The sequence below is a fragment of the Ursus maritimus genome, unplaced genomic scaffold (assembly GCF_017311325.1).
Source record: "Ursus maritimus isolate PB19 unplaced genomic scaffold, ASM1731132v1 scaffold_13, whole genome shotgun sequence".
Classification (NCBI taxonomy): Eukaryota; Metazoa; Chordata; class Mammalia; order Carnivora; family Ursidae; genus Ursus; species Ursus maritimus.
Genome location: NW_024423675.1, coordinates 14031562 through 14056932, shown reverse-complemented (window position 1 = coordinate 14056932; position 25371 = coordinate 14031562). Strand labels below are relative to the sequence as shown.

Here is a 25371-nt window from a genome sequence, read left to right as displayed (position 1 = left end):
TTTTTGGAAAAAGAATCATTTAACGTCGTGGAATGGCATGACTCTGGGTTTTTGCAATACTGAGGACTTACCCCTTTAAGACCCAGGTATCTCGAGCCAGCTCTTCTTGCTTGTAGTAACAAAACTATACTATTCTTAAAAATAATTTTCTGGAACTGAGCATTCCAGAACAATTAACTAACAGCAGGGTCTTGTTAAATTTGTAAAAACAAGATGGAAATTCCTTTAGAAATCAAAGCCTTAAGGGTACTTCCTAGAGTGTTTGTATGCATTGCTGTTAATTAAGAAATAAAAGAACAGTATCAAATGTAAATAGAATACACACACTACTCCCTGGTTCATTGCAGAGTTGCAAAACAAGCATGCAATTACTTCAATTCCAGATTGCTAGGGAATATTTTTTTTTTAATTTTATACCCATGGCTGGTATAAGTGTATAGTTTAACAAGCTAAAATATGAGGCTGAAATTAGTATCATTGAGGGGTACACTAAAATAAGTAAAGAAAAATCAACATCTAATGATTCTTTTAAAAATCTTTTTTTCTAATTTCAACAGTAAGAATTCAGTATGTGATCAAGTTATCAACATAAGGTAGTTGTCAACTTCGTGATTATCACTGTGTGATTTTTATTGTGACTAGTGTAGATTCCAGAAGGGCTTAATTCTACAGAAAGAAAGTCTGTGCTGTTGGAAACAGAAAATTGTTCTATGTCAACTTTCTCTTGGTGCTAGAGGTAACCCTGCATGTGAGAGCAAAAACAAGAGATGAAAGAGGGAGAAGAAAAGTCAGTAGCAAGAAGATGTGAAAGTAGGGAAAAATGACACTAACACTGCAGAGTAATTGAACTAAAAAAATTTTAAATTAAAAAAAATTAAAATTAAAAAATTTAAAAAAGAAAGAAGTGAAAATTGAAAAGACTGAAAAGACAAAAAAGGGAGAAAGTAAGCCTAAAGATAAGAAAAAAATAAGTTTTTTCAAATTGATTTTCCAGAGATAAACCTTGCTCATAGTATAAAAGAGCTTCGAAACTTAAGATATTTGAGTCTTCCGGAAAATAATAATGAAATGAAAACTCTGATGTATTTTTGAAACAGATTTACCCAACTTCTGGTATCAAATTACTTGCTTTGGACACTTTGTGTTATTTTACAAACTCTTCTTGAAAAGTCTCAATACTGTAATAATTTTAATGCAACATATATTCACTCCCTACAAAGTTATTGACACTGACAACGTGCATTTAGCATTTTCAACAGCTGATTTCCTTTTGAAAACAAAAAAGCTATATAAGAAAAGCTATCTCTATAAATTCTAAGTATCCAATTGGGGAAAAATTGATCAATTCCAATTAATATAGTCAAATAGCATTGTACTGATCACAATACTTGGCTCATGTCTGGTTATTCAATAAATGTGATTAAATAACAATGATTTTCTATCTAAGTGTAAAATATACATTCAACTTCTCATCTAGCCATTTGAGAAATTCACTTTGAAAATAATTAAATGTTAAGAATTACATAGATTTGATTAAACACTCAATCTATCTCATTCTTTGGATATTCAGTGTCCTCCAGAACTCTAAAATAAAAGCTGATTTAGTTTTGTAAAATTTTTACAATGAAAACTACATAATTATTTGGCAAAGTTGCTGTTTTAAGTCACATAAAACCCAGTCCCATGATTGTTGATTTAGTCCTCCGTGTGTCCAACTAAACTATAATCTCCTTGAAAGTGAGAAGTAGATGTTATTTGCTCTAGATTACCAACGTTCAGTGCAATTTCCGGTACTCAATAGGTACTTGATGAATGTTTGATGAAAGAATTTATTTTATAGCTTGAGTCAATTATTAAAAAAAAAAAAAACTCTACCACTTCTGCATACTTAAACTGCCAATTCCATTTGTATGAGCAGTGAAGGAAAATCTCAATGCTTAAATTTTTTGCCCAACCTACAAAGAATTTAAAAAGACTTGGTAAAATATAAAAAGACTTATGCAGTGAGACTGACTCCCTAAAGTGAAATTTCCCCATTTAAACTACTTTGGCCCAGTGAGGTCAGCTGGAGTAAGAAGAAAGGGATAATAAGGAGGAGGGGAAGGCACTCCATATGCCTGGAATTGGTTACAAGCACACTTTCCAGTTAAGTGTCCCTCAGGGCTGTCCCTCTGGAAACCATTGATAGTTCGGTGGCAGATAGACTTTGTGCCTTACAGAATATTAGGCAGATGAATATATGGATAACAAGAATTGTTTCTGCTTGTTTCTATCATTTATTTTCCTTCTTTTCCACAGGCTTCCGGACAAGTAAAACTTGTCTCACCTTAACAGAAAGAAATGTATGTATGAGAAATATTCTTGCATATAATCATTCTATTCTTCTGGAATAGCTAAGCCTTGTGGAGTCTGAATCTACTACTATTTAATATACATGTATTAGTACATATATTAATATACAACTAATACACTATCTTAATATACTCATATTAATTATGTATTAATATATTATATTTATATATACTAATAAGCATTTATATATACACATATACATATTTACAGTCAAAGATAAAACCTTGTTGAGAAAAAAAAAAATGTTACCTGTGGGCAGATTTTCCTTCGAACAAAAAGGGAATCCTTATAAAGCAAAAACTCCTTGCCATTTGCAAGTATTCAAATGTTTTGCCTTGATGACCACGTATTTAGTTTTACACCTCTCCAACCCCTGAGGCAAACACTATTGATTATTCTGCACAAATAACAGTGTTGCTACACACTTACATTCATTAAGAGAGAAAGGTTTATTTGCACTCTATTATTTAAGTATGTAAATTGTAGATAATCGGAATGACTTACCTTGAAAAAAGTCATGGTTGCACCATCCTCCACCGCACCGTACTCTATCTTGGTTTGTTTAGCTAAATCATCAGCAGAATCAATAGGGGATTCCATGCGCTCCACTGTCAGAAAGGCGGCTAAGTTAGCAGTATACGAAGAAATGATGATAAGTGTGAAAAACCACCAAATGCCTCCCACTATCCTGGTGGAGAGCGCTTTGGGCATGAGCTCAGAACCTAACAGAGATTGGGGGGGAAAAGGTGAAACGAATACAGAGAATTCGATCAGCAGTCAGATACTTTTGGTCACAGTGGCAGAATGGAATCACTGTGTAGTAAAAGCTTAAATCATAGGTTCACATATTGCTTTAGTAAGCAAGCAACAACCATTAGGAAAGCAGAGGCTAATTTCAGATAATAAACCATCTCTTAGGACACTTTTAGTATAGTGGCGGGAGACTCAAGTTCTACCTGAGACAGTATAAATTAATTAGTAATAACATTTATAAAAATAACATTAGAAGGAAGAAAAAAGCTCTCTAGTTTATAAACTACTTGTATAGTTTTTCACATTCTTGTTAGTTACTTCAGTTTTAGAAGAAATGAGTTAACATGTTCAGATCAGTTTCTTAACAAGCTTTATGTAAAGTTTCATTTTTCATGTGTATGAAAGCTCCTAAATTTTGTCTATCTTGCCATTTTAAAAAGTTATGTTTTATAAAAATACATTTCAATTACCTACATTCCTTGAGATATGGGGTTTTAGTCCAGGTTTGTTTTAAAATAAGGTAGTAAATTTTTTCCTTTTGTATAAACAAATGTCTCCGATCACTATAGTTAGTCTCAATGAGAAGAATCAGAGTAAGAATAAATAAATTGTCACAAATTTATTTTTACATATATATGAGTATTTCATAAATATATTACAAACATGGCTGGAGTTGCCTGCTCATGGTATTAATAAGAGAATGGGATCCAAGAATTATATTTTACTTTTGATTATTATAAATTTTAATTAATTTAGATTATAAAATAAAATCCTAACAATTTAAAAATCAAGTCTTACAGATTTACCACATTGTTTACCTTAAACACACTATTTATAGTCTTAATGTTGAAATGAATACATATCGGCATATGTGATTTTTTTATAAAAGCATACTAAATTAATGGATATATGTAATATATTACAATACACTTTTAATCATTTTGAATCTATAATCAAGGAAGCATTGGCTACCAGTTACTTAATTTTGAATAGGGTTTGAGTAAAATGGAATGAAGCAAAGATGGACTGCATTTGCTGACTTGTCTTATAGTCATATCTTTAATGTAGTCACTGATGCAATAACCTAACACATCTTTAGACGGAAAGAGAACTACAACCAATCATTCATGTTAACATTGAAGAGAAACGGTATCAGAACTGGAATATATCAAAACAGCCCACCTTACACTGCAGTTCATCTTACTCTTATAATTTCAAACAAGCAAACAAAATTTTAAAAAGCAGACAGACTTGGACATGACAGCCAACTCCAGCTCCAGACTCTGCCTACCACTCTGTGAGGAAAAAAAACAAAAAAACAAAACAAAACAGGAAAGTACCTTTCTGATGTAGTTGCTCCTAGGCCCTGCCAGACACACACTCCAACACTGTAATACTAAAATATTCCCAAGATGGTCAGCAGCAGCTTTGGCTGCCCATTCTACTTTTTTTTTTTTTTTTTAACACCACCACCAATAAAGTCAAACAAAACTGGGAAAGAAAAGAACAGTGGAGACATTTGACAAAAATGGCCCAATTACCACAAGTTCATATCTTACCCAAGGACTTAAAGCGAGTACCTCCTAGGCTTGTGAATCAGAGCCTGGTTAGGGGCTGACTGTCATGTACTCAAGGTAACGTCATGTCCAGCACTATATCCCACTAATTCCTGGGGAGCTGGGCATCAGCCAGTTTAGTATGGGTTCCTCTTTCATGTATCCACCAGCCGTGAAGTAGTTATGTGGCAAAGCAAATGTATATTTGAATTTTTCATTGCTTGGATTACTTGTCATCAATTTTAGAGATATCAAATATTATCTCATTTCTAATTGCTAGATGTATAGATATCAAGTTAATCTTATCAGTACACAAATCTCGAAAAACTCCAAATATTTTAGAAAATGTAAGTGAAAAAAAGAATTTTATTTTTCAGAGTGGTAGCAAACATAATTTTTAAAAAATCTTTTTTATGTTTGGGTGTTTATTATCAGGATAATTTACTCTGGACTATTAAGGTTAGTTATTGGCATGTGACTAGCAGTTTGCCTGGGTGAACTGTATTACCCAGTACTGCTTGTAAGAGATGTCTGTCTCCTATGACAGGCTTTTATTCACTTCTAGTATTTCATAAGAACTCCAGTATTGTCTTCCAAGTGTTGGGTAAGCCTAAGGAAAAAAAAAAACATTGGACCTAAAATGTAGGAAAGGGAAAATATTGACTATTCATTTTATTTAGAAATAGATGCCACAAACTTGGATTAGTTCATGTAAGAGTTCTCTGAATTCTCAAGTTTTAGGTTTAAATATCTATAAAGCTATATATATGGATGCTCAAATTTTAATTTTTTAAATTCTTTTAAAGATTTATTTATTTATTTGAGAGAGCGCGCGTGTACAGGTGCATGAGTGGGGGAAGGGGTAGGAGGAGAGGCAGAGAAGAAGGATCTCACCACGCTGAGATCATGACCTGAGCAGAAATCAAGAGTCCAACGCTTAACTGACTGAGCCACCCAGGCGCCCCAGATGCTCCTATTTTTAAAAGAAAAAATTTATTTCAACTTAGTAGGCCTTGCTTACAACATGTATCTGTTAAATTAATTTTTTGGATATGTAGTTATTTATTCTCACTTTAGGAAATAGTTTATAAATGCAACAGTAATGAATGAATAGATTTATGCATAATATTAAACATGCAAGAACGAAGTACCTTTTTATAAACAGCTTTTTATAATTTAACCATAAATGTTCACTTCTTCAGATCTGTCATTCAATTACCAAAATAATTTCTACAAAGTGGATAATAAGTATACAACTAAAACTTAAGGTAAACCTTTGGAATAGGTGTGGTAACTCTTATGAAGGAGTATGTTTTTCTCCCTAATGCAGTCATTGTCACTTGCTCAAATTTGGGGCATTTTGCTTTATTTGCTAATTTTAAAACTTTAAAACATTACATTTTTAAATGCATAAAATAGTCTTAGATCTTGGCTAACAAAATCTTTTGAGCAGTAGGTTTGAAATATCACTTTATTGAACTTTAAATATTAAAGGATTAATTAAGAAAAGTAGCAGCAAAAATAAAAATAAATTCGACTTGGGAGAACGGAGACTAAAATGAGGAATTCATAGTTATATATAAACCCTTAAGACATATTGCATATATTATGTCACTTTCTAAGAAGTATAGTCTTTTATTTTTAACATTAATATTATAAATTTTAAATAATTATGAAAGTATTTTTGCATGCACTTCTGACATGCATTATTTTATATTCTTATATGCTATCAGATGCAGCTAATATTTTACTCGTAAAGGAAACTCTAAATGGCTAAATATTTTAATTTTGCAAATTTATACACAGATTTATTAGTCATGCAACACAAATGCATCTAATCATCAAGAATTGATATAAAACAATTTTTTACATCAAAATGAGTCAGGAAACAGGAACATTTCACTGTATTCTTGTCTCAAGGAGATGTAATCTTAGTAGTACTTTAAATGCAGCTACTAGCTAATGGATCAGGTTAGCTCGGTTATCTATGAAATAATGTACCTACTGTGGGTTAAGAAAAAAAGATTAGATGAGTATACTGTATGTGCATTTGCAAAAGCTAGTTATTTTCTCAGAATCTCTCTTGGATGGGATTTGAGAAGGCCTAAATGCATCAGGTAGATGGAGAAGCTGGATTATGGTTACATGCACAGAGGCACCCATGCAAGCGACTTGTGCCAGCGAGAGCTGTCACCCCCAGCAAAGAGTGGGACATGGTGCCCAAGGGAAATAGCAGGCTGAATCGTATACCTTGCTGCATGAGAGCTCCAACTCCAAACCAGAAACTATTTAGCAAGGTAAAATTGTTTTCCACCACGTCTGAGTCGGGATTGCAAGGGTGTGGGTTATACCACTCATAGGGACTAAACCTGTGGTAATTGACAGAAGAAAAGAATATATTTAAATGGCAGTGAGAAGAAATTCTATCCAGCATTTTCGCTGCAAAAGAAACAGAAAGACAGGTAAGATTAAGTAGAAACCACAAATAAGCATTTCTATAGTACAAACTCATATGCACGACAGCAAGTGTGAGGTTTTAAAGATCCCTGTCCTTATCAGCTAATTTCCATACTAAGATGATAAATTGCATTTCTTTACTGTACACTACTTGTGAGAGGAAAATCTGTGTATCAGTAAACCAAGATTATGTTTCAAGAATTAGGTTTTTTTCATGTACAGAATAAAAATTAAAAAGTCTAAAAAATCATTAAAGAAGAAAACAAACTTAGCTATGAAATAAACATTTTTAAAACTGTGGAAAAATTGTTAAAGACAGAAGAAACAATATGAAATCAGCTTAAGATTTTTTTATGATATAATAGAAACTACCAAAGTGACAGAGTTTAACATAATCAGTGAATAATTATATATCTAAGAAAATAGTACTACGGATTTACATCTTTCTGTGTTAACTAACTCAACTCTAAACAGAAAACCAAATCAGAATGAACTGCATTCTAATACATGCTTTTGACATAATTATAGGTTTCAAAGGGTGTGGAAATACGCATGATATCAAAGCAGTGTTAGAAGCAGGAATACATATTGAGGCTGATTGGTTTCCACTTATTATTTGGTTTCAAGTCTATAATTCATTTGAATCACTGTTATAAGACAAAGAAAATGAAATCTAATTTTTGAGGCTTGTTCTAGATGGTTTTAGAAATATTGGTAATGTCTCTCAATTAATTCAAACTGAGGAATTGCTAAATCGTACACATTAATTTATTCTAATTATAATCCAGATATATTTATTAATTAATGGTACTATCCAAAAATATCACCACCATAATTAAAAATACTTAGTCTAATTACTCAACTAACAAAATATTTTCCCTAATATCTCAAATTTTAAAGCCACTCTTTTATAAACCAAATTAGTGTGCGTGCCCTTTATGAAAGCATTAAAAAATCTTACATTCAATCAAAGTTATTTGAATAATGTATCTGTCACTTCAGAGAGCGCAATTTTCTTCACAATAATCTTTCTGACATATTAAAATTCAGAGGATCAAACAAACCATTTTCATCTTTCTAATGCAATTTTAGAACACCCCTTTTTTAATAGCCTACCCTTGACAAACAAAGAAATGTTTTGTTTGGTTCTCTAAGTTAAACTGACACACTGAGCAGAAAGGTTGATTGGATAGTAATTAAACGTTCTGATCTGATTTGTTGTGTCTGACACAACAGGAGAGCTAGCTTTAGTTGTAGACATTTTATTTTTATTTAAATTCCCCTTATTACTTTTACCCTAGTGAAAATGATTATATACATCTTTAAAAGTATATCCAAGTATCAGAATGTTAGCCATCAATCTTCACACATCTTCCAGCAAATATTACCCATTTTAATTAACGATCGAAAGAATGCATTGCTCATCAGAGAGAGCGTGATCTAGCTGTATCACCCAGCTCCACGCCCTTGACAAATTGCATAACCTCCCTGTACGGTTTCCTTATCTGAAAAAGAAAGACAGTAGTAAGACCTAACTTTTCTAGGTGTTGGAAGGACTGTACAGGTTACTAGCGCTGGCAGACAGCAATCATTCAGTAGTTTGACACAACGGTATTAGTGAATATTGTTAAATGTTGTGACTTTGCCTGTAGTTATATACTCATACTCCTATTTTTATTTCTTAATAATTAAACCATTCTTTCCCTACTCCTGCACGTGTATTAGCATAAACACAGAGCTGGTCTCTAAAAGCTGGATTTAGTTTTCTCACATGGCAAATCATAGAAACAGAGTGAGAACACATAATTTGACTGACTGACATCCCTAGCTTTCACATAGAATTCCATGAGCCACTGAGTTTTATACAGGTGCTTCAAGGGATTCCATGAAAGGACAGACGAGAGATGTGGTGGTAGCAATTGGAGAAGTGGAAATATAAATATGTAACATTCTGTCCTCCCATTCCAAATATATATATATATATATATATTAATTCTGAGAAGGAAAGGAAGGAAGGAAGATGGGAAGGAAGGGAAGAGGAAAAGCAGGAAGGAGAAAATAAAAGGAGTTAGAGAGGAGGAATCTGGAAATGATGGCGCTGATTTCAAAGGACTAACACTTCAGTGAGGGAGTCTCACATAGTTTATTTGAAAGAGAGGAAAAAAATGTACAGTAAACTAATACTTAAATTTGAATTCTGTGCACTTCTCACATCCTCCACTTCCTTCCTCTGCTTTTTCCTTTACGATGGACAAAATCTTCAAAAGATACAAATCTAGCCAAGAAAAATGCTGTCTAACTTGAATTTACAATTTGTTTTTCACAGTGACCCCTAGGAAGCTTTTCCTCAGTCTCCATTTGATTCATTAGCATATCCTAATAGTGGATCCTAATATAAATCACTCCTTTCCTCCTTAAATCCCTACCCCCAAACACACACACACACACACACACACACACACACACACAACACACACTCATACTCCCTCCTTCCCTCACTCCCTGGCCTTGCACTTCTTAGTCTGTGATCAGCTTTATCTCCTTCACATTTAAGTAACACAGCTCTGATTCTAGTTTCATTCTCTATTATTTTCTAAACTAAATTACCTCTCACCTCTGAGTAACTGCCATGCTCAACTCTATGCTCTCTATTTCCAATAGGTCTTGTTTCAATATCTGTCCCTACCTTCCAATATCTGTAGATTCAATTTTAAAAATTCTATTGGCCCCATAATATTTTTTCTGCTCATAAGTTACATTTCAGTCCCCTTAAGTCTATATATTTAACCCTAATCACTCTCTTGACCTTTTGTGAATTCCCAATGGCCTGAAAGTAGACTTTTCAATATTAATACGCCCAATGTGAATGTGCGATCTTTCTCCTAATGTTGCCCTCTTAGTGCGTTTTCCGTCTCTGTCAATAGCATCACCTGCCAGCATCCGTCAGTTAACAAACTGCAGTGGTCCTGTCAAGAGCCCTTAACTCACTTAGGCGTCACAGTTTTTAAGTCAACTTCAGTTCTTTACATTCCTTTGCCCCACAACTCTGACCTCCAAACATTTGTCAAATTACATCAGGCTGCCTCCAGAACATCCCTTTCATTTCTTGCCTCCCTTTTCCCTGTTCATTTCCACTGGCATTAAGTCTAGTTCAGATCCTCATATCCTATAGCAGTCATCTCCTAACTGGTCTTTCCACTTCTTATTCTAAACTTATCATCTCGACATACTGCTTCCCAGTTAATTTTCATGTAGAATAATTCCCATTATGCCACATCTCTATTAAAAACAAATCTTCAGTCATGCCCAGTCTATAGACAAATTATCTAGACTTTTAAGCATGGAATTCAAGATCCTCTACAAATACTCCGAATACCTCTCTGTGATTATGTTCCATTATTTTTCTCCTAAGCCTTGGGCTACTGGCCACTTTACAAACAAACAAACAAACAAACAAACAAACAAACAAAGTCCTACATTGATTTTTAACCATTTCTTTGCTCATATTGTCCTTCAGCCTATAATTCCCTCCTCTCTACTCCAAAGATATTTAAATCCTATACGCACCCCTCAATTCCAGCACAGGACCACCATCTAGCTGCAGTTTTCTTAATTCTTTCATGGAGGCTGTCTATCTAAGGTAGAGACTGGTGACTATCCCTAGGATTCAGTGTCCTGCCTTGGTTTTAGTAGAATATTGCTGTCCAGCTAATAAAACTATCCTCTTATTTTCCCTCGAATGCAACTAAATTTGAGCCACTGGAATTTGAGCAGAAGTAATGTGTAAAATGTCTCAAAATTCTCCATAAGGATATTTGCCTTGGACTTTCTTTTCCCTCTCCATCTTTTAGGAGATGGCGATGGCTAGAGATGTATTAGAAGCCCTATGTTGAGAATGACAGAGGTGTTGCACCAGGCTTGGACTGTACTCCTCTGTACTGTGAAGTAAGAGAGTGACATGTTTTCTGATTCAAAGCACTGGTTTTGGTTTGGTTTGGTTTGGTTTGGCTTTTTGGCTATCTTTGTTAACGAAGCTTAACCAGTATTTGAATGACTTAGGTTACTTTTTCTTTTCTTCATGTCTATAGCACTAAGAGCTTCAAGTCATACTTACCGTAGCCTGGCTTCTTCACTACAAATTAGTGCATGTATATCTCCCTTCTTCTATTAGATTGTAAATGAATTCACCCAAATACAGTTTCTGATTTATCTTGTGTATCTTATGATATCTAGCACAAGATTTTAAACCTTGTTGGCATATAAAGCATTTTGAATTATTCTGATGCTCCTTCTACTCCTCTCTTTCTTTTTCCATTTCTGGTCATACATATGAAATGATAATCTTATTCCTCTTTAACCCTAAGCTTCCATCCCTGTAAAAATCTTGTTTTTGAACCCATTTCACTTTTAAAATACCATCCTTTAATTATTTTGCATGTTCTAGTAACTTATTATTAAACACCAGCCTTATGATTACCTTCCATTTAATTTCTGTGACATGCACTCCTGCTTCTATACCCTATGCCCCACTAACAGGAGATTATTTTTGGCTGTCTTAGCTCTCAGATCTTTACTCCTTTTTTGATAACCTAGCACACTCATGGCTTTAGCCTCTGTGCTGATAATTTCAAAACCCTCTCAATTTATAGCCATCAATTCTTACTCAAAGTCTTTCCATCCATTTTTGTATATTCCTACTTAGGCAGCTCACCATTACCTCATACTTCAAAGACTTTAACACTGAACCCAAGAAGTTCTCCCATACTAGCTCTCCTTCCCAATGTCTCCATTTCTAAAATAACTTCTCTGAGTTCTTGAGGCTTAAATTTTATTTCCACTTTCTCTTAATCTCTTTCCTTAAATACAAACAAATATGATATGTGTAAGCCATAACAACTTTTGTTTGATAATGCCTCTTTGCTTTATCCCGTCAACCTCCAGGGCACTTTCATTTCAGTTCTGAATCATGGGTTTTCAAAATTAATTCCTACTTGGTTCCCCTTGTTTCTATATTGTCTTGAAAACTATCTTCATTTTTAGGTTTGCACCATGCAACTCCCCTTCTCTAGAACCAATCAATTTCTCTTATCTGTTGAATTGGTTTAACATTCTATGCTTCTGGATTTCCAGATTCTATATGATACGACTCAATATTTTTAATCTTTTTCAGAATGTTACATAGACTGGCCAACAGTTTCATTATGTCTTTGCTTATGCTGTTCTTAAGTGAGAAGTCATCTTCTCTTCAATTGTTTCACCCAGCTAGCTACTATCCTACACCTTTCTAAAATTCCATAGTTTACTTTTTCCCTGAAGCTTGCTTGTCTCAAATCTCTATGTAGGATCTACTGCTCTGGGCTCTAATTGATATTTTATGTACCCATTTTGTATTCCCAAAGTTTTACGAGGTCCTTGCGAGATGGAATTTTTATTATCATTATTATTATCAATATTAATATATTTGTATTACTTCAGTTGCCTAAAAATAGCATAATAAAATGACTACAGGTTCGGAGACTAGAGGACTTAAGCTCCAGCCACAGGTATGTTTTGTAGTTGGTGACAGACTGCTAATCTAATTCTGGAATTTTTTTGTCACTTTCCGCTTCAGCCATGCTGAATTGTTCACTATTACTTAAAAGAGCTACAAAATTTGTCAGCATAGTGATCAGGCCAGGTCAGTGCTAATACAGGTTAGCATGGAACCACCGCTATGCTGAGGACTTACCTGAGAAGCAGAGCATAGGAGTAGGTGTTATAACCAACTCCAGCAGAAAAGCACATAGCTGGAAATGCAAGAGTATTTCTAGAAATTGGATCTAAATGGACTGAGAGTCACAAGGGTAGCTCTACTTCTAGAAGAAGTTACTATTAGTTTAACTCAGGAATGCCCTGAAGAGAACTAGCCGTAAGAGCTGTCATACTTGGATAGAAAAGTAGATTAAAGTCCAGAAGGAGAAAGGATAGAGTATGCACATTCTGCTAAAATTATGCCGTTTTGATGGCATCACTTGTGGGAGCAGACATTAAAGTGGGAACTTCTCAAGCCTTTAAAAAGGAGGGTTGCCTTGTACTAAAGGAAGATTTTAACACAAGGCATGAAAAGACCAGCTGAGGTACTCCAGGTAAGGCAAGCAATATTGTTATTATTTAAAACTGAGATTGAGTGAGATTCAGACGACTTAGGGATTTGCTCAAGTGCATAGAAGGCTGGAGCCAGGTGTGCAATGAGGTGTCCTGCAGCAAGTCCCTGCTCTCTTATTGCTACCCATCCCAGTCCGCGTGCAGTCTTTATTATCATCTTCCATAAAAAAAGAAAGAAGAAAGAAGAAAGGAAAGAAAGAAAGAAAGAAAGAAAGAAAGAAAGAAAGGAAGGAAGGAAGGAAGGAAGGAAGGAAGGAAGGAAGGAAGGGAGAAAGAAAGAAAGAAAGAAAGAAAGAAAGAAAGAAAGAAAGAAAGAGAAAGAAAAGGGAATTTCTATGATCTAATTCAGTTCCCAGTGATAGAATAATCTTATTTCTAATTTGCCTGCTCTCTGGTCAATGAGGAATTGCTTCTCGTGCAGAATAAAAAAGACTTTCTGTTTTACCACTTTTGTTTTTAGCATACTTATACTCTGCGCTCCATAGAATTAAATTTTGTGCACTGAAAGCATTCAAAAATTTAGGTTTGGTCATCAAAATTAGATTTTGATGTCATCGGAGCACAAAGAAATAGTCACAAATGTTCAACAAAAGATCATGTTTTGGTTAAAAATACATTAACTGCCATCTGATTTCTAGTCAGGAATATTGCAAAATTAATGTTATTTTCTATTTACCACCATACCAAGCCTAGTAATAGAAACTTTTAAATGTCAAAATTAAGTAATATATGCATATATACATAATCCTTAAAGGATGTTCATATTTATCTGAATTGTGAACTATTTTTACACTACTATCTTTGCCCTATATTTTGCCATTGCCACTTCAATTCTAACTATTTTGCACATGGAATATAATATTGCTTCTCTTAACACTGTCAGAAAAAGTTATCTCTTTGAATCATGAAAAAAAGTCGAAAAAGAAAGAGCTTCAGCAATTTTTGTGAACCATCACAGTATCTTTGAGATGAAATAAATCAAGTTAAAGGAATTTAACTCAACATATTGGAAAAAGAAAAAAAAACCTTCTCAGGTAGAATGCTTATTTTTCAAAACTGGTCATTTTTAATTACCTTTGATTTCAGAAAAGCAAATATCAAGAAGTACCCTTAAAATATTTTTATGTGCCTATTAAAAATAATAATCAAAGTTAATGCTGCATGACCTTGGGAAATGCACCATGTCAAACACGGTGCTGTTCAGTTCTCTTCCTAACACCTGTATAAGACACAGGGGTCTTATGACAAGAAATTTCTGGAAAAATGCCCTTGCCATTCCAAAGCTTAGTCTGTCCAATTATCTTTTTTGATGTTACCCAAAGTCTAAGAAATGCAGACATTTCCTCTAATACTTTTACTCTATAGCAAACAAAATAGTACTGTTTTCAGCATCATGTTCCACCAATATACAAACTCTGACTCTGAGCAATTGCTTTACGGGCAAGATCTATTTATATTCAGCAAGTATCATTTAACTTTCAGTTTTTCTTCATTTGATTGCTTTTTACCTTCTGAATCCATACTACCAAACAGATCACTTCTAGTGCATAATTAATGCTAACAACTATCTTTAGCCAGAAACTTAGTATTGTGATCATTTCAAATAAAGTTTCTATAATTTAAGTAACAATTTTTTTTCAGAAATAAGGATGATTGATATTCTGTGGCATTTGATGTTATATACTTTATGTTACTAATTATCAATAAAAACATATTTCCCAAAATAATTTCAATTGTTCAGTAAGTTAAATTCGCTTTCCTTAAAAAGTAATTGTGTGGATCAGAATATGAGTCACACCAGCCCACACTGGAATTTTTTAATCGAGCATATATTAAGTACTTTGAGAATTAGTTTCTAAGAAAAAGACTTCCTTAGCTATAGTTAATTTTAGTTACCTTCCAAATCATTAATGAGCAGGATATTAGTTAAGGTTGTATTGCGTTTTTTATGCTCAAATGTAAAAGGCTTCAAAATGTAAAAATAAAGTGGTGACGTTTTGAAGGCGGATGAAGTTAAATTGTGGTTAAGAAAGAAATGAAAAGAACAAAACATTTGGAAAAACTGTTATATAAACCAGGAAATAATACACAAGTTTGCAATTTACTAAGATAAATAAAAAAAAAAACACAACTGAACATAAATATATTTAGTTCAATTAAATGCAGTTCAAAGCTTAAGAATAATCTATCATATACTCATGACCCCATTTGATAAGAGTCGATAAACTCTAATGCAACATATTAGCTAGTCACTACTATATCAAAAGATGTCCAAATAGAGAGACCATTGAAAAAAAATTTCATTGAGAGAAATAACATGACTTCACACCCCAAATCAAAGTAATGCTAATACTGCAAGAACTATGGTATCAATAGATTCTTCATGCTGTTCCCATTATTCATATCTCTGTAAAACTAGTTCTGTGCTCTTTTTTTAATATACTCCCTTGCTGACATTTAATTAACTTGAACATTTAGGTATCTGAATTTCACCTGAATCTCCAGTGTCCCCATCCTGTATTTCCAGCTCCCTACAAGAGATTTCCACCTGGATATACAGCCAGACCTCAAGCTCAGAATGACCAAAACCAAACTGGTCATCCACCCCATACCAAACTGACCCCACGTCCAAGCATGACCATTTTTGCAGATAATATAGGCATTTTCCGACAATTGAGATGAGAATTCTTGAAGTCATCTGTCTTCCCACTCCTTCAATGTCTGTATCTGGCATATCAACAAGGTTTATTATATTTTTTCTTCAAAATAGTTATTGGATTTGTCTTTAAATTCCCATTTTACAATCCCCTATTATTATAATTTTTGCTTAGTCTTTGTTTACCTCTAACTCAACAGGTCCCTTTGCCTTTTGATTCTCCCAACTCCATCTCTTTTGTCCATCCTACATATAACTATTAGGCCAATCTTCCCATATTGTAATGCTGTTTATTCCTTCATCAAATACCCACAAGAAATCAGCATTTCTTTCTGATAAACTACAATGTCTTTTGCCCAACTTTCAAAGCTTTAGAAAGCTGAGTTATCTCACCATGTTTCCTACTGTGCCCCCCAAATCGTGTAATTTATGCAAATAAACCAATAAATATCTCATACATGATATTCATATTAACATTTCCATACTTTTGTTAATGTTGTTCTTTACAGCTAAAATATTCCCCTACTACAGTATATTAATATCCTATTTACATTTTAAAGCATAAATTATTTATTGGATGATAAGCCCTTTGACAGGAAGGAATATGCCATGTTTATTTTAATCTTCTCCACCCAAAATGTTTTCTCCATTTTCCTCCATTTAATATAATTCCTGTCATCTTTTAAAGCAAAGTTCACTTATTGGGATAATAGACTCTTTAAAGGAAACAAGTATGTCATTTTAATTTTGTATCTCCTATAGCAGTAGAACAATACTGGAAATAGAATAAGCACTCGGTAAATACTACTATTTTATTGCCTCTCAAAAATATAAAAGTAAAATCCTTTAGCACTTTGTTCATTGTTATTCGAATGTGTGATATAACTGGAGGTAGAAGATAGAGTGTAGAGTTTCTTTCTTAGTGAATAATTAGCATAACAATGCTTCTCAATTAATAGCACAAAGAAATTTCTTGGTTACAGCTAAGGTATAAAGGTATATAAAGTATAAAGGTATTCTGGAGTCTACAAAACAATTGCTAAGATTTCTCTGGTCTTTAATCTCCATGTTATCAAGCAAGTGCACTGTGGTAACATTGTCAATATTGTCGGCTAGTAGCAACTGTGGACAAAGTATTTGTCTGAATTCCCCGTTTACTCTGTCTACCTGTGTCTTTTGTGACCTACTTCCTGATCAGGATTTACTATTACTGCCTTACATCCAGAGATTATAATATGAACTTAAAATCGTATCACTTTTCTATTTTATTCAGTTAACTCTTTCTCTAAAGAATAAGCAAAACCCTTGAAAGACTATAAGCTTATGCATGCAAAAAAAATGGGTAGACATTAAAAAAGGAAAAGAGCTTTCTTTACTCTCATCGTAAGCTTGAATTTCCTCAAAAGAGTGACTGGTGGGACGGAAGACACGAAGTTTTGTTTTGAAACACTACCTCATACAACTCATTTTCTTTCAAAAGTAAAAAATAATAAGACCTCCAGGCAGCTAGCTGCTAGATGGCCAGCCCAGTAGAAACAGCACACCGAAAAAGTGGGCACGGGATGTTTCTTATTGACACAAGAAAAAACAACACGAAACTAGAGGAGGTAGCTCAGAAATACTAAGAAACAATAGATCTCTTCATGAAACTGAAGTCTAGGCACAATAATGGACCCCGCCGTTAGCAGGATCTGGGCTATGAATGAAAGCACTGCTTTTAAATGTGCACAGAAAGAAGTCTTGGCCATTATTCAGCCTTTTCAGGCACAGCTTTCCCACCACTGGTGACCATTGTTGATAACATAATTCTTGAACATGACTTAAAAGGTGCATGTAAATACTGAATGCTGACAGGGACGTAGGATTGAAACTGGGCATCCCTTCTGCACTTAGTAATTCTAAGTACTGGGAGCGGAAACATTAGATTAGAAAGCTTTTTTTTTTTTTGGCTGCCCTGAAAATGATTGGAAAAAAAAAAGATTCTAATCTTTGTCTAATTATCTAAGATTACCTTTTTGTTATATTTGCTTGGCACTTATTGAAATAATGCTTTAGGATAGCTGTGCATGCTAGATGGATGCCTAATAGAGAACATAATTGGTTAGCGTCTTGGTAAAGCAGATTATGTAGTTTTGTTTATGAGGTCTTCTGTTTCTCTCTCTCTCTGTCATTCTCTCTCTAATTGTGTAATAAGACAAGTCAGTTTGCCTCACTCATTTCTCTTGTACTCAGTTAAATGTCCTCAAGTTCTCTCCACTTCCTGAATGTCATGATTTCTAAATATGGAACAAAGAATGTTTTGTGAGAAGCTTGGATGAGACCATTGTTTGCACTGTTTTAATGTCAGATTTTGAAGAATAAGGACTTCCACTGGGTTAGATTCAAGATAAGGCAGAGGAAGGTCAATGTTAAATCTAATGTTGTAATTATCTAACAATACTTAGACATTAAAATGTTTGAACAAATAAATGTAAGAATTACAAATAGTTATTACCTATAAAGTTTAAGGAATGTCTAGATTAAACTTCAATTCAATATCTCCTAAAATAAACATTCTAAACCAGCAGCAGATGCCCTAAATCTACCCAGATAATTTTTATTACCTTTATAGAAATAGATACATTTTTTCCCTGAACTCCTTAAACTTATAAAGAAAATTTTATGTATATTTATAGGTCTTTCCTTCATTCATTCAATACAGCTAGTGCTTTTCTACTTTACACTACATTAAACTATTCACTGAAATATTTATAAGACACTGCAACAAGAGTACAAAACCTTATGTATATTAACACCTCAAAGAATCGAGTCATTACTTAACATCATCTTCTGCAACTTTAAAAGTATGCTGTTGATTTCCCATAGCAAAATATAAGAAAAACCTAAAAATTAGTCAATTTGCATTCAGTTTTATCATTCTCAAATATTTTGTCCACCAAATATGGACAAATCCATGAAGACTTTAAATTTAAAATACATCTCATATGTATAAAATATATATGTGTGTAAACAGTTATACACAGAAATTTAAGAAAACATTTAAGCAAAGTTTAAGAAAAAAACTAAAAATTAATTTGTCACTTTGCATTCAATTTTATCATCCTCAAATATTTTGTCTATCAAATATGGAAAAATCCATGAAGGCTCTACATTTATTTTTTTTTAAAGATTTTATTTATTTATTTGACAGGGAGAGAGACAGCAAGCGAGAGAGGGAACACAAACAGGGGGAGTGGGAGAGGAAGAAGCAGGCTCCTAGCAGAGAAGCCTGATGTGGGGCTCGATCCCAGAACGCTGGGATCATGCCCTGAGCCGAAGGCAGACGCTTAACGACTGCGCCACCCAGGCGCCCCAGGCTCTACATTTAAAATGTATTTTGTATACATAGAATATATATGTGTGTACACTGTTGAACAAATAGAGAGATAAAGAAAGAATTCTCGAGAGGTGTTTTCCATTATTAATAGTATTCTAATCTGTCACCACCTGTCTCCTCCCATCCTCCGTTTCTTAATCTGTAGAGTGAGGAGCCTGCCCCTGGGCATCACTAAAGCTTCCTTCTAACCTAACATTGACAATCCAAGATTTCATTTATATGGGTAACTACTTAAACAGCATAAACGGGACAAAATTTACTTTGTAAGTAAGTCCTTATAAAAACTTTAACAAAATACTGCAATTAAATCTCATCTCTTTCAACATACATATTCAAGTTATGATTGAAAAAGAAAATAGTTGTATAAATTTGCCCCTAGTAAGAAGTTAGAAAATTGGATCACTCTCAGAGGATAACTTAGTGCAGATTTATCATTTATTCCTTACTATTGTATTTTAGAGAGCTGGAAAACTGGTTTAGCTTGCAAAATTTTTCATTGGGACCAAAGTATGTTGATTATCTTTTGTTTAGTTAGCAAATATATAGATAGATGGAGACAGAGACACAGGCTAGATATAGAAAGATATGAAAATAATCACTAAATTCTACTCCTGAAACCAAAAATCAATCAATCAATAAAATACAATAAATTTTATTTTGAAAAAAGAGATATGAATATATATATAAGGGAGATAGGACACTTCTTACTACAATTATGAAACAGGTTTTTCAATCAAATAAATACAAATCAAGATTCTATTGATGAAATGTTATACTCAATTAGGTCTGAACATTTGACCCATATGTAAAGAGGCAGGTGGTTCTGGGTTGTGGCAGGCATCCTATGCTGGGGAGTGAAGAAGTTATAGTTAAAGTACTTGGCTGTAGTTCTAACTTACAGACAGGCATTAATTATTTCCTCTACTATCCTCTCTATCCTCCTTGTATGTTCAAAACCCACGCCCCAAACTGGCGGTGATTTTTCCAGTTTATTGTCTCCTTTCTAGCTCATTTCTTCTTTATTTACTGTATCCTTGTCAGAAGATAAAGCAGCCCTTATATTTAAACTACAGTGACAAAAAGCAGTAACACAAATACAGTGATTAGCTGTCTCTCTCTAAGGGACCACTACACATATATGTGAAGTAAGTTCCTTGAAGGGCAAAACAAACATTATATTTGACAATGGACAAAGTTACTTGAAGAATTATTAGCCAGACCGAGTGTGTGTATGCATAGATGTATGTGCGTGTAGTATTTACTATGAAGCCCTTTGGGTATGATCATCTGATTATCTTGTTACCCTCTATTTTAATTTGTTTTAATTTCAAGATAAATGGTAAAATCTAACATTTAAAAAACAGTATGTTTTACTAGCTAATCACTGTAATTTTTACAAAATGAAAAAGAAAAAGGAATACATCTGAAAGCCATATGATTTAAATGTACCACATGATCAAATATATGATATGATTAGAACTCTGTGCCTTATAGATACAGGCCATGTGCTACATATTTACGACCAAAAACACCTCATGAAATTACAAACTGTTTAAACTTGATTTGAATTGATGATATTCTATCTTTATCTACTTATTTTCTAACTCTCACCAATTTAAGGTTGGAAGAATAAATTGTGTTTGTTATGTTTTCACTTAAGGCCAAAACAAAGTAAACATTAGATTAGTTTGGATTTTGCACCTGGTTAAATTATTTCAATGCTCTAATGCATGAACCACTAATATGTTTAGAGCTTTTACTTTCATTGTAAAACAGATTGGTTTTGATTCAATTAAAATTCCTTTTTGCAAATATGAATTACAAGTTCCTCATATTAGAACAAAGTTAGTTAAGAACTTAGTACTAGCAGTACAGAGCAACTTTGATTCATAGCCACTGTGAAGAGTATTTGAATACTATAAAAATGGGGATAAAAGTAATAATAGCTTTGTATGCAAGTGGTGGTTTAAAAAACTTAAAACATTAATGATTTGACTTGTTATGTGGTTTGATTATCAGAAAGTAAAAATAGCATTTGGCATATTTCCTTAACACCAGAAAAAGATTATTTCCTGAGATTATTTTATTAACATTGGAACAAGCTCTAAAATATAAAAATATTCTTTGGTGCAAGTATTTCAAAAATTGACACATATTTGAAAGAAAGATCATCTTTCTAATTATTTTTACCCATATGACATCAGGTGAACTTCACGATTAATAAACAGCTTTGTAATGGCACTTAAAATTTTACCCTGCAGCTCTCCCCAACACCCAGCTCTACCTATTCACCAAAGCTTGCTTCCCATCTTGGAAATTACAGTAAGCTATATTGATCTGGAAGATCACATGTGGGTACCTACTGTTTTTTAAATCTATGCAAAGTATGACCATGGAATTATTTTAATGATTTCTTATGATTTGCCATGGGTAATAAACAGGAGGGACAATTTCAGTTTGCAGATATATTTCATTTGCGCAAAATCTATGCCTTAATCATTTTATTATTTATTTATTTATTATTTATTTATTTATTATTTATTATTTATTTATTATTTATTATTGTCCACTTGTTCCCTAAAATCTTTTTCTTTCTACTATACTATCAGAAAATAACTATGCCTAATTTTATACTTGAATGCTTATTTTAGTTCAACTACATTTTTCTTATTTTTGCATCTTTAGCAAAGCAATGTTTGTTGTTAGAAATATGTTACACAAAATACAACCATATATAATTAGATGCATCTTGTATAAAGCCCACACAGATTCTGTGATCACCTACCCTGTATGTAATATTTGGTTTATTGGATGCACAAAGAAAGCAGCTTTAATTTCACAAACTGTATAAGCTAGACTGGAAACTTGGGGTCAGGAAGATAAAATGGAATACCAGTTAGTTATCTTTAACCATGAAAGCAAGTATTCAAAGGGCATTTTATACTTAAAAGTCAATATATGATTCCAGTAGTTCTATTTTATTCAATCAACCAAATCAACTGATAATCATGACAGATAAATCGATAGGGAAATTGTGAAGTAGCTTTAAAAAGCTATCTAACACTTATTCAGATAAACATAAAATATAGAAAAGTAACTATAAAATATAGAAAAGAAAAAATTCAAAGAGCTGCAGTTTTATGACTCGAAAAGAGATTGGTAGATAGATAATAGTGCAGTAAAAATAGATTAGAAACCATTTGCTAAAATTTAAATCAAGACATGAATTCTCTATCACTTTAATCTATGAAATTATTTTCATTTGTATTATTTCCTTCTACATCATATGTAAAATTTTAGAACGAAGTTAATAATTTTAAGGGAAAAATTAACGTTTTCTAAATTTTACTATCTTTTTAACCAAAAAAAAAAAAACCTCCCTGATTATGTGGACTTTGAAAATGCCATAGAATTATACTGGTCAATAGTCAAGAAAGTACCACTCATTTACAAAATTTTAACTTGCAAATAATAGTTTAGAGTGGATATAATGACTTTAAACTATTATAATCTAATCTAATCTATAATTAGATTATAATCACATCTTTCTTTTTTCTTTTTTTACGTCTTAGATTCTTTATTCCCAGTTTTATTGAGAAATAATTGTCATACATCACTGTATAAGTCTAAGGCATACAGCATGATGGTGTGATTTACTTAATTTAAGAAATGATTACCACTTTAGGTTCAGCAAACATCTTTCTTCCCATATATATTCAAAAGGAGAAAAGAAAGAAGAAAAGAAAAAAAAAAGATTCTCCTTGTGATGAGAACTCTTAGGATTTACTCTCTTAACCACTTTCCTGTATATCATACAGCAGTGTTAGTTATATCATCATGTTATATGTAACATCCCTAGTACTGATTCATCTTATAATAAAGAAGTCTGTACCTTTCCATCACTTCCTCTAATTCTCTTCCCCCTGGCCCCCAACCTTTGCCTCTGATAACCACAAGCCTGATCTCTCTTCCAGAGTTTGGTGGGGTTTTTTTTTTAGATTGCATATATAGTAGATCTTACAGTATGTATCTTTTGTTCTTTAATGCAAAAAAATATACCACTGATGAATGTTTCTCTTATTCTTTACAAAATATTAGATAACTATAAGTGATTTTAATGTTCAAGTTTTACAACTGCATATAACACAAGTTTTTAGAATATATGTATTTTTAGAATAATTATTAAATAAGAACTTAGGTATATTATAACACTGATATTAGCTTGTGTTCTCAAAACTCTAAGCATTTCCAATTTTATCATACTTTTTTGTCGCTGCTTCTTTATATTATGTTTATATAATTGAGTTGTTTCTTATGCAATTCAGAATTGACTTCTGGTCAACAGGAGTTCATATATAGTGTATGGGTGTATGTACGTATGTGTATATGCACATACTTACACACACACTTGTATATATTTACTTTTTCAAAGAGGCAAAGAACATATTTTATGCATCTCTAAAAGATGCATTTTTCTCATCTGCATTTTGATTCTTTAAATAGATTTACTTATCCCAAGCCAATAAAATAGGAAATGTGCTCATGAAAGAAGGCCAAGAAGTCCATCTGTGTCTGTTCATTTCTCTGAGCTATCAGTTCCTTAATTTCTCAAAATATTTTTTCATCTCAAGCTTGACTATCTGCTTCGCTAAACAGAGACTGTTCCAACTTCTAGCAGTGGGAACCTTTTTTCTAAATCCCAAATGAACTTATTTAAAAAGAAATTATCTTCTTCCTTCAGCATCTAAAAATTCTCCATTCATTCTGAAACTATCTTAGTATATATTGAAAACATTTAAATTACTACTTCCTGTCTCTCTTTATAGAGATTTCCAGGACATTATCTCAATAGTCATGCTTATAAAAAGTTGTATCATTTGATGTACTTCAATAGAATTTCTCATGACACTTAACATCAAAATTCCTTCTGCATTTATGACAGAGCCAATGATTTAATAAGATTCTTATTAGTGATGTTTTACTCCTGTGTAACACCTCATGGTTATTTAATAAACTTTTAAACTTTGAATTTGGTTTTACTGATAATTTAAAACATACTTCATAATCTCTTTTTTGAAGAGAGCTCTTTAATTTCTAAAGTATATTCTAGAGACCAATACTAGTCTTGTTATGTGTTTCCCTCTATGACTTCCAGTAAGTCTGTTAACCATTCAGTGCCTCAGTTTTCTTATATATAAAATAAGAGGATCACCTATAATCATCTTATCATTTCAAAACAATTTTATAATGCTATTAGTATGGTTGTTTTATATTATTTACCTTCATTGCATCTGCTACATTTTGGAACATTAGGTCTCCGTTTCTATTCTTTTTCTCTTAGCTCTCTTTTCATAGGAATGCTTCTACTTGCATGAATGTTCTCACTTGTTACATATAGTCTATTCTGCAAATTATTAACTGAATAGTGAATTTAATAAATTATTCTACACTAGTTTATATAATTATTTGTTATTTCTACTAAAACCTAATATGTATTTCCCTTGTGCTCTTCCCCTGACTTCTCCCGAGGTAACATTGACTTATAGTTCCTGAAATCTTTACAAAAATGTCATGTTATAACTAAGCAATATTTACTTTCAGTCATACTCTAACATGCTGAAAGGAGATGATAATCAAGGAATAAGTAAACTGGCGGAAACAAAATCTTACCTCATCTCAAATACCTTAGATAAGGAATGCACACATCCTCAAAACTACATGAAAGATAATAAAGAGCAAACATAATAAGTATCGGCATGTGAGGAAGCTGCACATAATAAGATTCTCTGATGAATCTAGCCTCGCTGTGTATATTTCATTGATATTTTAAAATAACCAAAGACAATATAAGAAATTAAATTGTCAGAGGATTTTAAATTAGATCTGTACCAAGCAACACTTTGGACCAAACAAGAAAAGACTGAGAAAAAGTGGTCTAATTGTGCTGAAACGCTCTGACCAATCAATGATCGAGAGTCAGGAGAGGAAGAAAGAAGAGAGAAATTCAGAATCGCGTACTTTATATTAAACGGAAGAGAAAGAAGGCAGAAGAAGGCGGGAAGAAGAGAAGAAAATTC

General features: G+C 32.9%; 1 protein-coding gene across 2 annotated transcripts in view; it reads right to left on the bottom strand.

Moving 5' to 3' along the window:
• GRIK2 (glutamate ionotropic receptor kainate type subunit 2) overlaps nucleotides 1–25371 on the bottom strand; it is a 635255-nt gene that overhangs the window by 117002 nt on the left and 492882 nt on the right. For both annotated transcript variants that reach the window (XM_008704998.1, XM_008704999.2), the window contains exons 12-13: nucleotides 6912–7030; nucleotides 2857–3074 (exon numbers count right to left, since the gene is read on the bottom strand). In XM_008704998.1, the coding sequence (XP_008703220.1) occupies nucleotides 2857–3074; nucleotides 6912–7030 (337 nt within the window). The remainder of the gene's footprint in view (nucleotides 1–2856; nucleotides 3075–6911; nucleotides 7031–25371) is intronic.